The following is a 14,961-nucleotide window of genomic DNA, read 5'->3' on the forward strand; positions in this document are numbered from 1 at the left end:
TCAAGGAGATAGAATGGTTTGATGTAAATCTCTTCACCAGCTTATGAATAATGCTTTTGAATTTAGATTGATCTGTAACTTTGAATGAATATTACAGTAAAATATGAATTCACCTCCTCATCAGCAAATATGTGAATGAAGTCACTCAGAGAGAAACATCCTGTTTGTAAGACAAGATCTCCTGCCTCTTCAACACATTGTCCAGCAAGAACCAACAACTTGTGGCGAGACACATCAGATATAAGCCGGCGCACCTAGTGAAATGGAAAAAGTCATGAAAATGAAGCTCCATTTAGTAGCCTTTACTTCTCCAAATAGGTCAATAGTATAGACTATGTTGGTGTTACAGAACACACAGAGAAACAAGGCTTCTCATTCAAGCCTACAGTCTATAATAGGATAAAAAGGCTAAATGGCATTATGTTATGGCCAGAAAAGACCTTCATTTTGATCCAAATGAAATGCATACCAAAGGCCACAAACAACCCAGATTTAAAAGGTATACAATGTAATCAAGAGATCAAAACACAAGGATACACTCCTAGATGTTTCCACTTCACAATAATACCACTTACAGTTGAACGGGGCAGCTCTGACACCGCAGAAATTTGACAAACTGACTTGTTGGAAACGTGGCATACTATGACGGTGCCACATTGAAAGTTACTGAGCTCTTTAGTAAGACCATTCTACCGTCAAGGGGTGTCCACATACTTTTTATATATAGTTTATATATGTTAACATTTTAATGATAAAAAAGCAATCCATCAATAAACTATGGCATTATTCTACTGTTAATGGTATAAAAATAATCTCAAGCTGTGAAAAGCAGCACTTCAATGTGGAAAAATCCTCACCCCACCCATCCTTTCCCCAAGAAAATATTTAGAGAACTACTGTTTACATATCCAGTACTAAGCCTACTACAAACTTTGTTCAGGCATAACATTGAAAAAAACAATACCTGAAATTACCAGCAGATACGCTTGCAGAGAACACAGATAAAGCCAGAGACCAACTTTATATTTCTCCATTTAATGCATTCTAAAATATCACAAGTGCATTAAGCATCAGGCACAGGCTAAAGGAGATTATGTTGGTGTGAGGAGGGTTTTGTGAATCATTACAGCAGCAAAACAATTTGATTTCCAGTATGAAATGAGAGCCAGATGGCAGGGAAAAGAAGCGTGTTATGCAATGGCAGTGTGTAGTGCAGATGGCATAACATTATGAGAAATTAGATCCTTTCCATCTCAGAACAAAGCAATAGCTATGCAAAGCAGAGCAAACCTTAGTAAAATTGCTATTGAACGATAATCAAAGATTACTTCAAGGCGAGGTTAAAAAATGTTGATATTTGTTTAATTGCAGAGAAAATTTGTAGACATTTTGCTGAGTCATCACTTGCCATCGACTACAATGAAAATGTCAACCAATTCTCTCATTAACTTCTTATGGCTGCAGGGGCAGTATTGAGTAGCTTGGATGAAAGGTGCCCAGAGTCAACGGCCTGCTCCTCAGTCCCAGTTGCTAATATATGCATATTATTATTGGTATTGGATAGATAACACTGAAGTTTTTAAAACCGTTTGAATGATGTCTGTGTATAACAGAACTCATATGACAGGCAAAAAAACTGAGAAGAAATCCAAATAGGGAGTGGGAAATCTGAGGTTGGTCAATTTTCAACCCAGCCCCTATTGAATACACAGTGGGATATGGATAAAGTTGCACTTCCTAGGGCTTCCACTAGATGTCAACCGTCTTTAGAAACTTGAATGAGCTTCTGTGTTGTGGAGCCAGATGGGAGCTCTTTGAGTCAGTGGTCTGGCAGAGAGCCAGGTCCTGGTCATGCGCATTTCACATGATTGCCGATTTTCTGAGCGCCGTCTCAGATTATTGCATGGTTTGCTTTTTATGTATTTTTTTTTTTTAAATCTGACACAGCGGTTGCATTAAGGAGAGGTATATCTATATTTCCATGGCTAACAATTGTATTTATCGACATTTATAATGAGTATTTCTGTAAAATGATGTGGCTCTCTGCAATATCACCGGATGTTTTTGGAACTAGTGAACATAACGCGCCAATGTATACTGAGATTTTTATATATAAATATGAACTTTATCAAACAAAACATACATGTATTGTGTAACATGAAGTCCTATGAATGTCATCTGATGAAGATCAAAGGTTAGTGATTAATTTGATCTCTATTTGTGCTTTTTGTGACTCCTCTCTTTGGCTGGAAAAAAGGCTGAATTTTTCTGTGAGTAGGTGGTCACCTAACATAATCGTTTGTGGTGCTTTCGCTGTAAAGCCTATTTGAAATCGGACACCGTGGTGGGATTAACAACAAGATTACCTTTAAACGGTATAAGATACATGTGTGTTTGAGGAATTTTATCTATGAGATTTCTGTAGTTTTGAATTTGGCGCCCTGCACTGTTGTCATATCATCCCGTTAACAGGATTGCAGCCCTAAAATCAAAATATAAATGTTATTTTTTTTGGGGGGGGGGGGGTCAACTACACAGAAGGAGTGTAAATAAAATCATGTGTAAAAATGGTTGAACTTCCCCTTTAATACTATGTAATACTGACTTTCATAAAGATGTGATTTTATCATTCTGAACATATTCATTTTAAAATACTGGGAAATGAACTATAGACTACCCACATCATACCTTAAAACTGAATAAAGACTTCAACAACAAGGTCTGATGCTAACAGTGAGAGATTTAGCCTAATTGGGACTCACTTCTGAGCAGACCAACTCATGGGATGGGTTCACCATCACCTGGGTATCCAGAACATCTCCACCATGCTGCAGTGTCCTCTGACCTAGAAGGAAGGAGGGAATTGGTCAGAAACCTGAGAGTAAGGAGAAGCGAAAAGGCGGCCTCCAGCAGATGAGGGGTTAAAAAAGGAACCTGTTTCTTTAGACCGGCAGGCAATTAGTCTGTCATTTACAGACTACACTAAAAGAGACAGATGGTCTGAATGAAACTGCCCATGCAGGCTAATGACAGTAGGCTATATGTGGAGAGTTTGTGAATAACAGACTATGCATCCACTAAAATGGTTCAACAGGTTGTGCAAATCAGAAGTCAAAATCCAATCTGAAAGATCTTACAGTAAACCGTTTAGCAGATGTAGAGGCCTTCAGCGTACATTTAAGTCTTGAGCATAGCCAGAGAAAGAGCTCTGCCAGCATCAGAAACAACCAGTCTATAGACACTTCCCTGGGTGGAATGCCTCTAAAGAGAAAGCAACAACGCCGATTACATTAAGGCACAGAGCTTTGCATAGCCTAAAGATAAACCCTGGGCCAGCAGTCGGTCCTATTCTCTCTTCAGACCTGCACTGAAAGCTACAGTCAAACACCAGGCAAGGTACTGAAACGAGACAAGGCTGAGGCAAAAACAAAATATCCCAAATGACGGTCTCAACAAAACATGACTTACCAGTAGTTCAAATGGTATTGATTCAATGGTCTTGAATAAGACAAAAAAACAAAAATCAAATTGGTTACCAAAAAAAGCCAACATCTACACAATAATGCTATACAACTCAAAAGAAACAAAAAGGCAGAGCTTTTGAAATATCATATGTTTTTAGGCTATATTTGTTAATAATTCTAGTTATTCCCATGCTCCAAAAGCTGCAATGACATACGGAGGCTATTCAGGCTGAAAAAACAACCTGTGATCCACACTCCTCCTACTGCATCACATGCCAGAATACAGGGACATTCACTCATGCACTGCACCAAACATCTCCATTTAGCCAACAATTTGCCACAACAACTCACAAGACGAAATGGGAGGGGTGGTGAAACGGTTTCACGACTGGGGCTACATGCTCTAAAAGGTCAAATAATCATGGAAGTCCTGGCAGAAAGCAAGGACAATGTTTTTTTATGGGTTATATAGATAGCCTAACACACTATAAGGCTGTGGGAGGGGAAGAAAGGACTTCCAGCGAGATAAAGAGGAATAACTCAAAGTAAAAGTAACTGCACAAGCAATTTATGACTAGCCAAGCCTATAGTTGAAGAGAAGCCGACAAAAGACCAAAGTCTCTGGAGTGTATCCATTATCACTATTGAAGCTGCAAAAGTTGTCACTTAACGCACCATGTCTTAACATATGAACAACAGCGCAAATGCACAAAAGCTCAGTAGATCCAAAACAGAGTGGACAGTTACCCAAAGGCCCAGTCCAAGTCAGGTGGTTGGTGTAGATGGTCCAGCCAGTCAAGAAGGGAGATTGAGAATGTGATTGTTGCTTGCTGTAGTCATATGTGCTAACAGGTATTGAGCATTGAAATTGATTACCACCCCATTAGGAAAGTAACTAAGGCGTTACCACCCCCATTAGGGAAAACATCTAAGCAACATAGAAGCATGCACGAGAGCACCAGCTGTTCTGAATGACTGTGATAACGCTCTTGGTCGTCCATGTGAGCAAGACCTTTAAACAGGTCAACATTCAAAGCCGAGGGGCAGACGGATTACCATGACGTGTACTGCGAGCATGCGCTGACGAAATGGCAAGTGTCTTCACTGACATTTTCAACCTCTCCCTGACCGAGTCTGTAATAACTACGTTTCAATCAGACCACCCTAGTCCAAGGAAGCAAAAGTAACCTGCCTAAATGATTACCACCCCATAGCACTCACGTCGGTTGCCATGAAGTGCTTTGAAAGGCTGTTTCAAGCAGACCACCAAAGTCCCTGTGCCCAAGAACACAATGGCAACCTGACGAAAATGGCTACAGACCCGTAGTACTCACATCCATAGCCATGAAGTGCTTTGAAAGGCTGGTAATGGCTCACATTAACACAATTATCCCAGAAACCCTAGACCCACTCCAATTTGCACAAGGCCCAAACAGATCCACAGATGATGCAATGTCTATTGCACTCCACACTGCCCTTTCCCACCTGGACAAAGGGAACACCTATGTGAGAATGTTATTCATTGACTACAGCTCAGCGTTCAACACCATAGTGCCCTCAAAGCTCATCACACGACTCCAACACCATCAAAAAGTTTGCAGACGACACAACAGTGGTAGGCCTGATCACTGACAATGATGAGAAAGCCTATAGGGAGGTCAGAGAACTGGCAGTGTGGTGCCAGGACCACAACCTCTCCCCTCAACGTGATCAAGACAAAGGAGCTGATCGTGGACAACAGGAAAAGGCGAACAGGCACCTATTAACATCGGGGGGCTGTAGGAGAAGGTTGAGAGCTTCAAGTTCATTGGTGTCCACATCACCAACAAACTAGAATTGTCCCAACACACCAAGACAGTCATGAAGAGGGCACAACAAAACCTTTTCCCCCTAAGGAGACTGCAAAGACTAGTCATGGGTCCACAGACGCTCAAAAAGTTCTACAGCCGCACCATCGAGAACATTCTGACAGGTTGCATCACCGCCTGGTATGGCAACTGCTCGGCATCTGACCGTAAGGCGCTACAGAGGGTAGTGCGTACTGCCCAGGAAATCACTGGGGCCAAGATTCTTACCATCCAGGACCTATATAATAGGCGGGGTCAGAGTAAAGCCCATAAAATTGGCAGACTCACCATTCATCCAAGTCAGATTGTTTTCTCTGCTTTCGCATGGCAAGCGATTCTGGAGCACCAAGTCTAGGACCAAAAGGCTCATAAACAGCTTCTATCCCCAAGCCTTAAGACTGCTGAACAATTAATCAAATGGCCACCGGACTATTTACATTTGACCCCCCCAATGTCATTAGCGTACCAACCTCCAACCCCTCCTCTCATCACAACAGTCCACCCTATTTCCTGTGCTGCGAGAAGAGGAACCATTTTTTACAGTCACCAGCATGTGTAAAAGAGACATGATCAAAGAGAGGGCCCCAGCTCCAACCTTGATCCTTGTGTAGAGACGAAACCGAAAACATGAGGAAGCACTTTCTTCCTTCCTGTCAAGCTAGTTGTGCTAGCATGGTGCCATTGTAACAGCTGCATGGCCTAGGCTTTTCCCCAGAGAACACAATAGCACAAGGAAGCAAATAATTATCTTAATACTATTTTGAACAATTTATCAAGGCCCATGACCAGATATTGTATATATTGGTTGATTAGTGTGAATCTAACTCAGAACAGATATTGGCAGCATTCGTCCCTTGGAGCAGATCCTTTCTTCCACGGTCAGTTTCTCATTGTACATATACACACTGCAGTGTATAATTCTACTCTGCTTGAAAACAAGGCTGAAAGTGGCCCAAATATTCACAGCAATATGGCTGAAAGGAAAAAGCTGCACAGTTCCATTTTCTGCCTTTACTCTTCAACTCTGGATGAGTCACAATATGTAGCAATTGTGTAAAATAACTTAATTAGGGTTTTGGTAAAGGAATATGCTTAAGATGCTGCCATATTTCAGATGTGATGAGTCTCCTCTGTAACCATTACTTCTGAGGTGAATCGTAATTCTTTAAGGTTTGCCATTTGCAGGTGTATCCAAACACTCTACCCCCTCCCCAGCCACCAAATCCAACCCTGAAAAAGCACTGCTTCAATATTTCACAGGAATGCATAATTACACACAGGGACACTGACACACCCCCCCCCCCATCCCATGTGTCTGCAGTGCACTATGCTGGGATAGAGGCAGGGTTAAAAAAAATCTACACTGTAAATCACAGGAGGAGCTACATGACATGTGGCTGGGAGTGGACCAGCTGCTCACGTAACCAGGGCAGCCAGTAAACCACCCCAGTCCCCATACTTTAAAAAGGAGACAGTCAGCCTCACAGGGGACAAAGTCCCTTATTCAAAACAGATACCATCTGTCAGCATCAAATCAACGTTTATTTGTCACGTGCAACGAATACAACAGGTGTAGACCTTAGTGAAATGCTTACTTACAGGCTCTAACCAACATTGCAAAAAAGGTATTCGGTGAACTATAGGTAATGAAAGAAATAAAAACTGTAAAAAAAATAGTGTAAAATGACAGTAGCGAGGCTATATATAGGCACCGGTTAGTCGGGCTGATTGAGGTAGTATGCAAATGTAGATATGGTTAAAGTGACTATGCGTATATAATAAACAGAGAGAAGCAGTAGCGTAAAAGAGGGGTTGGCGGGACATAATGCAGATAGCCCGGTTAGCCAATGTGCGGGGGCACTGGTTGGTCGGGCCAATTCAGGTAGTATGTACATGAATGTATAGTTAAAGGGACTATCCATATATGATAAACAGAGTAGCAGCAGCATAAAAAAGGGGTTGGGGGGTGGCACACAATGCAAATAGTCCGGGTAGCCATTTGATTACCTGTTCAGGACTCTTATGGCTTGGGGTAAAAACTTTTGAAGCCTTTTTGTCCTAGACTTGGCACTCCGGTACCGCTTGCCATGTGGTAGTAGAGAGAACAGTCTATGACTGGGGTGGCTGGGGTCTGACAATTTTTAGGGCCTTCCTCTGACACCGCCTGGTATAGAGTTCCTGGATGGCAGACAGCTTAGCCCCAGTGATGTACTGGGCCATACACACTACCCTCTGTAGTGCCTTGCGTTCGGAGGCCGAGCAATTCCTCCTTTTCCTGTAGTCCACAATCATCTCCTTAGCCTTGGTTACGTTGAGGGCTAGGTTGTTATTCTGGCACCACACAGCCAGGTCTTTGGCCTCCTCCCTATAGGCTGTCTCGTCATTGTCGGTGATCAGGCCTACCACTGTTGTGTCTGCAAACTTAATGATGAGAGAGTGCATCATCTGTGGATCTGTTTGGCGGTTTGCAAATTGGAGTGGGTCTAGGGTTTCTGGGATAATGGTATTGACGTGAACCATTACCAGCCTTTCAAAGCACTTCATAGATACGGATGTGAATTCTACGGGTCTGTAGTCATTTAGGCAGGTTGCCTTCGTGTTCTTGGGCACAGGGGCCATGGAGGTCTGCTTGAAATATGTTGATATTACAGACTCAAATCAGGGACATGTTGAAAATGTCAGTGAAGACACCTGCCAGTTGGTCAGCACATGCACGGAGCACACATCCTTGTAATCCGTCTGGCCCCACAGCCTTGTGTATGTTGACCTGTATAAAAGGTCTTACTCAAGTCAGCTACGGAGAGCGTGATCACACAGTCATCCGGAACAGCTGATGCTCCCATGCATGCCTCAGTGTTGCTTGCCTCAAAGCGAGCATAGAAGTGATTTAGCTCGTCTGGTAGGCTCGAGTCACCGTGCAGCTCGCGGCTGTGCTTCCCTTTCTAGTCTAATAGTTCGCAAGCCCTGCCACATAAGACAAGCGTCGGAGCCGGTGTAGTACGATTCAATCTTAGCCCTGTATTGACGCTTTGCCTGTTTGATGGTTCGTTGGAGGGCACAGCATGATTTCCAGTCAGCTTCCGGGTTAGAGTCCTGCACCTTGAAAGCGGCAGCTCTACCCAGTGCGAATGTTGCCTGTAATCCATGGCTTTTGGTTGGGGTATATACATACAGTTACTGTGGGCACGACGTCCTCAACGCACTTATTGATAAAGCCATTGACTGATGTGGTGTACTCCTCAATGCCGTTAGAAGAATCCCGGAACATGTTCCAGTCTGTGATATTAAGACAGTCCTGTAGTTTAGCATCTGCATCACCTGACCACTTTTTTTTTTTAATAGGCCGAGTCATTGGAGCTTCCTGCTTAATTTTTTTTGCTTGCAAGCAGGAATTAGGAAGATAGAATTGTGGTCAGATTTACCAAATGGAGGGCGAGGGAGAGCTTTGTACTCGTCTCTGTGTGTGGAGTACAGGTGATCTAGAATGTTTTTTCCCTCTGGTTGCACATTTAACAAGTTGATAGAAATTTGGTAGAACTGATTTAAGTTTCCCTGCTTGCTTTTTTCCTTATACAGCTGACTGAGTGCGGTCTTAGTGCCAGCATCCATCTGTGGTGGTAAATAAACAGCCACGAAAAGTATAGCTCAAAACTCTAGGCAAATAGTGTGGTCTGCATTCTATCACAAGATACTTTACTTCAGACAAAATTTAGAGAGACTTCCAAAGATTTCATGCACCTGCTGGTTACAAATATGCACAGACCGCGCCCCCCCCCCGTGCTGGTCTATCTTGCCAGTGTAGCGTATATCCCGCTAGCTGAATATCCATGTCATCATCATTCAGATTCCGTGAAACATAAGATATTACAGTTTGATGTCCCGTTGGTAGGATATTTGTGATCATACCTCATCTAATTTATTGTCCAATGATTGCACGTTGGCAAGTAATATTGACGGTAACGGCAGCTTTCCCACTCGCCTTCTGCGAATCCTTACGAGGCACCCCGCTCTGTGTCCTTTGTACATGCTTCTCTTCCTCTTGCAAATAACTGGGATGTTTGCCTTGTCGGGTGTTCGGAGAATGTCCTGTGCGTCCTGCTTGTTGAAGAAAACATCTTTGTCTAATCCGAGGTGAGTGATTGCTGTCCTGATATCCAGAAGCTATTTTTTGCCCTAAGATACATTTGCAGAAACATTATGAACAAAATAATTGACAAATAACGCAAACACATAATAGCACAATTGGTTGGGCGCCCGTAAAACTGCTGCCATTTCTTCCGGTGCCATTCAGTCATCATTAGCTAATGGCTATACAGTAATGATGCTGCTAAAGCTTTGTTATTACTCCGTTAGGCAACTATCCCCTAATATATACATTCATTCCAATTTGTACTAATTCCAACTTATTTGTATTAGGTATTTTTCATGAATCATTCTTGTATAAGGTTATATTGGTTGTCCTGTGAAATGAGATGACACCACCTGATTCTCTGCTCCCCCAGCCAAGCTCAGCACCACACTGTCAGGGAGCACTCCACTAGTGTAAAAACACACACTCCCCTCAACAGCTGGCCTGCCTGTTGACCGGAAGAGGCTAGGCAGCACGGCTTCCATAGTGGAGCACTGCAGCAATACAGTAGTAGTAATTTCACAGATGCCCAGTTGTGATGGCCTGAGCTACAGTTTGTGGGGCCCCAGTGTTGAGGATCATACAAACACACACACACACACACACACACACACACACACACCTCTCCAGAACTGATGAAGAGCCAAATGGGACCAAGGGGTAGTCTTCGTCAAAGGGTTCTGCAATCCACTTGGAATGTTATGCAAATGTTAGTTTCATATTCTTCTTCAATGCTCTCATTTTCCAACAGAAGAGTATTTGTTTGGTTACGCATTAACAGATAAATACACAAGCAGTATTCAGTCAGCTGAGTTAAGTTTCTCAGTGTTACGAGAACAACAGCCGGTGGCGAAAACGTTGATGAATGGTAATGCAGTGTCCACAACATAATAAGAGGGCACACGCTTTCTGCCATAACCTCCAACCAAGGCTGGCGAGTAAGGAGAAGTAAAGGCAATCAAAGCTTTTTCTCAATATCATTTGTATAATTTTCCCAGATTGTATATTACCTGGATGATAGATAAATGGACATGCAACATGTAAAGTGTTGGTCCCATGAACTGGAATAAAAGAGCACAGAAATGTTCCATATGCACAGAAATCTTATTTCTCAAAATGTTGTGCACAAATGCGTTTGCATTCCAGTTAAAATGATTTATCCTTTGCCAAGATAATCTATCCACCTGGCAGGTGTGGCATATCAAGAAGCTAAATAAACAGGTGCACCTTGTGCTGGGGATTTTTGTCACACAACGCCACGTCTCAAGTTGAGGGAGGGAGCATGCAATTGGCATGCTGACTGCATTACTGCCCCCTAGAGCTGTTGCTGGAGACTTAAAAATGTTTATTTCTCTATTATAAGCCTCTTCCAATGCTATTTTAGAGAATTTGGCAGCACGTCCAACTGGCCTCACAACGGCAGACCATGTGTGACCACACCAGCCCAGGACCTCCAGATTCGGCTTCTATAACTGCGGGATTGTCTGAGACCAGTCACCCGGACAGGTGATGAAACTGCGCAAAACCAAATAATGTCTGCACAAACTGTCAGAAAACATCTCAGGGAAGCTCGTCGTCCTCACCAGGGTCTTGATCTGACTGCAGTTCTGCGTCTTTACGGACTTCAGTGGGCAAAGTCTCACCTTCAAAGGCCACTGGCATGCTGGAGAAGTGTGCTCTTCATGGATGAATCCCGGTTGCAACTGTACCGGGCAGATGGCAGACAGCGTGTATAGCATTGTGTGGCCGAGCAGTTTGCTGATGTCAATGTTGAACAGAGTGCCCCATGGTGGTGATTGGGGTTACGGTATGGGCAGGTATAAGCTATGGACAACAAACACAATTGCATTTTATCGATGGCAATTTGAATGCACAGAGATACCATAACGAGATCCGTGCCATTCATCTGCCGTCATCACCTCGTGTTTCAGCATGAGAGTCCAAGGACCCATGTTGCAAGGAACTGTACAATTCCTGGAGACTGAAAATGTCCCAGTTCTTCCATGACCAGGCGTCACCCATAGAGCAAGTTTGGTATGCTCCAGATCAACGTGTACGACAGCGTGTTCCAGTTCCCCCAATATCCAGCAACTTTGCACAGCCATTGAAGAGAAGTGATACAACGTTCCACAGGCCACAATCAACAGCCTGACCAACTTGCAGTAAATAGTGTTCGCCCCTACCTTTTTGTTACGGGTATCTGTATTCCTAGTCATGTTAAATCCATAGATTAGGTCCTAATTTATTTATTTTAATTGACTGACTTCCTTATATGAACTATAACTGACTAAAATCTTTGACATTATTGGATGTTGCATTTATATTTTTGTTCAGTGTAGATATCAGATGAATATGCTAAGTTCAATGAGTCTTTACAGCAATTAGATGGAGTTATCATTAGATTGAAATCTCTGGTGGGGAAGGAAGCAAGCTCCATCTCCACTGGAGTGTGAAGACGCCGAGCGAATGTAATATCACTGGTGTTTGCCAGGCTGAGCAGCACCTCACCTGCCGAGCAAGACAGACTTTCTAATCCGCCAACGGTTAGTCCATCTAAGTGCTGCTACTGCTGATCTGCTAGATATAGCCTCTCCACACGCAAACCTCTAGTCCCAGGGCACCGCCGTGTTGCTAACCACTGTGGCCCAGCATGCCAACAGCAGGGAGGAAGCCCAGGGACAGACACACACCTAACAGTGAATAACATGAGAATGGGAACTGGAAGCTATAGGTGGTTCCAATGGCTCAGTTGGTTGGAGCATGGTATGTGTGGGTTTGATTCCCACATGAGTTCTCTAAGTGGCTTTGGATGAATGACCATATAATTATATTAATGAATTGCAAAGCATAGAATTCTTTGGAATGGATATTCTCATTTAAAGCAACTTACTCCTACCATTTAGAATGTTTTACTAATTTATGCTTATTATGGCTTCTCTGAGAATTGTGATCGTCATGGGATGTAACAGTGTGTTGCAGAGAAAATGTGTAATGTTTTTTTTCCCCCATCTTGTGTTCTCAATTTCACAGCTGTCAAGTTTGAAAAGTGGGTCATGAACAGCATTCACACAGATATTCAATGGGACTCATTTAATAGACTGACAGAAGAAACATTCAAAAAGGAGTTGGAGAACATTACTAAAAGAACAGCAGGCATTCACGTGTGAGTCATAAGTTTGAAAGAAACAGAATGGCATGGTAGTTTAGGGGTGATGAGGATTTCAGCTGTTCACTCAGCTGCCTAACACACCCAATTCCATCTTGGAAATGCACCCCATAAAGTTGCTGGTACCAGTCTGTTCAACCAAGGCAGACTGACTTGAGATTATGGATCCAAGCAATGACGCAAGAGCAGTTGACAATAAAACGAACATTGTATGAAGCATCTAATCTTCAATAGGCTTGAATTTTTATTTAACAAGGCAAATCAGTTAAGAACAAATTCTTATTTACAATGACTGCCAACCAAAAGGTAAAAGACCTCCTGCAGGGACAGGGGCTGGGATAAAAAAAAAACATCACGACAAGAGACAAAACTACATAAAGAGACAACCATTAGCATCATCCCTTCAACCACTTTTACATGCCTTGTTAACATACAGTGCACAGTCAGAAAGTATTCACACACTGACTTTTTCCACATTTTGTTGTGTCACAAAGTGGGATTACATTGATTTAATTGTCATCGATCTACACAAAATACTCATGTCAAAGTGTAAAAACATTTGTAAAAATATATATTGATTAGATAAGTAGTCTATACATGTAACACCTGGATTTTGCAACATTATTATTTTCAAAATTCTTCAAGCTCTCAAATTGGTCGTTGATCATTGCTAGACAAATTTCAGGTCTTACCATAGATTTTCAAGTAGACTGAAGTCGAAACTAAGTCGGCCACTCAGGAACATTCACTGTCTTCTTGATAAGCAGCGTAGATTTCGCTTTGTGTTTTAAATAGTCCTGCTGAAATGTGAATTCATCTCCCAGTGTCTGATGGAAAGCAGACAACCAGGTTTTCCTCTAGGATTTTGACTGTGCTTAGCTCCATTGTGTATTTTTAATACTGAAAAATTCTCCAGTCCTTAACAATTACAAGCATACCCACAACATGATGCAGCCACCCCTACATTGTATGGGATTTGCCTAAAAACATAACCTTTATTGAACTAAGCATGTCAGTTAAGAACAAATTCTTACTTACAATGACGACGTACCGGGGAATAGTGGGTTAAATGCCTTGTTCAGGGGGAGAAGGACAGATTTTTACCTTGTCAGCTCGGGGATTCGATCCAGCAACCTTTCGGTTCATGGCCCAAAGCTCTAACCACAAGTGGTTCTATTTTTACAACACTTTCTATCATTAAGGACTTAAGTGCTTTGCCAGATTTGCAGTATTACTTCAGTGCCTTGGTGAAAACAGGATGAATGTTTTGGAATATTTCTATTCTGTACATGCTTCTTTGTTCCAACGTTGTGATTTAGATGCACTATTGTAAAGTGGCTGTTCCACTGGATGTCATAAGGTGAATTCACCAATTTGTAAGTCGCTCTGGATAAGAGCGTCTGCCAAATGACTTACATGTAAATGTCTCCTATCAAAGTCATTAAACTAACTCTTTTAAAGTCACCATTGGCCTCATGGTAAAATCCCTGAGCAGTTTCTTTCCTCTCCGGCAAAAATTAGGAAGGACGCCTGTACGTTTGTAGTGACTGGGTGTACTGACACACTTTCAAAATTATAATTGATAACTTCACCAAGCTCAAAGGGATATTCAACGTCTGCTTTTTAATTTTTTTATAAAAAACATTTTTTTGCACATCTACCAGAGGGGCCCTTCTTTGCGAAACATTGGAAAAAATCCCTGGTCTTTGTAATTCACTGCTCGACTTAGGGACCTTACAGAATTGAATTTGTGGGGTACAGAGATGAGGTAGTCATTCAAAAAATCATATTAAACACTATCATTGCACAGAGAGTGAGTCCATGCAACTTATTATCTGACTTGTTCTAAAAACATAATTCCACTAACATTATGCGGTATTGTGTGTAGGCCAGTGACAAAACATCTCAATTTAACAATTTTAAATTCAGGCTGAACAAAAAAATGTCAATCTGTCAAGGGGTGTGAATACTTTCTGAAGGCTCTGTACATGGGCCAAAGCAATGTGGTCTTAACCTGCAGAGACTACAGGCACTTTTAATACATCATACATAAATTGGTCAAATATGACCACACAGAGAGGTGTTAAATAAAAGGTTAAAAAAAATTATGACAGATGAATGTACATGTTTTATTTCAGAGGTCAGTGGTGGGGAAAGTCCCCAAATTCTCCTTACCTTTTATTTCCTCTGAGAAGAAGGCAGAGTGTCGCGACACAAATAGCTTGAGCTGCTCATCCAGGTTACAGGCTGTCAGGTCCACACCCCATGAGCGGATGCCTGTTGAAACACACACGATTAGGAGCACACTCAATACTCAGGTCAACAGCATTTTCAATTATTCAAACCAAATATTCA

The 14,961-nt window shown here is 42.2% G+C and overlaps 1 protein-coding gene across 1 annotated transcript in view; it reads right to left on the bottom strand.

Annotated features, from left to right (window-relative positions):
• The window catches only part of LOC135524674 (microtubule-associated protein 1B-like), a 52,089-nt gene that overhangs the window by 7,521 nt on the left and 29,607 nt on the right, over nt 1-14,961 (bottom strand). Inside the window, exons 2-4 of the mRNA XM_064952415.1 lie at nt 14,782-14,883; nt 2,763-2,845; nt 114-254 (exon numbers count right to left, since the gene is read on the bottom strand). Coding sequence (XP_064808487.1) covers nt 114-254; nt 2,763-2,845; nt 14,782-14,883 — 326 coding nt within the window. The remainder of the gene's footprint in view (nt 1-113; nt 255-2,762; nt 2,846-14,781; nt 14,884-14,961) is intronic.

Source organism: Oncorhynchus masou, chromosome 31, assembly GCF_036934945.1.
Source record: "Oncorhynchus masou masou isolate Uvic2021 chromosome 31, UVic_Omas_1.1, whole genome shotgun sequence".
Classification (NCBI taxonomy): Eukaryota; Metazoa; Chordata; class Actinopteri; order Salmoniformes; family Salmonidae; genus Oncorhynchus; species Oncorhynchus masou.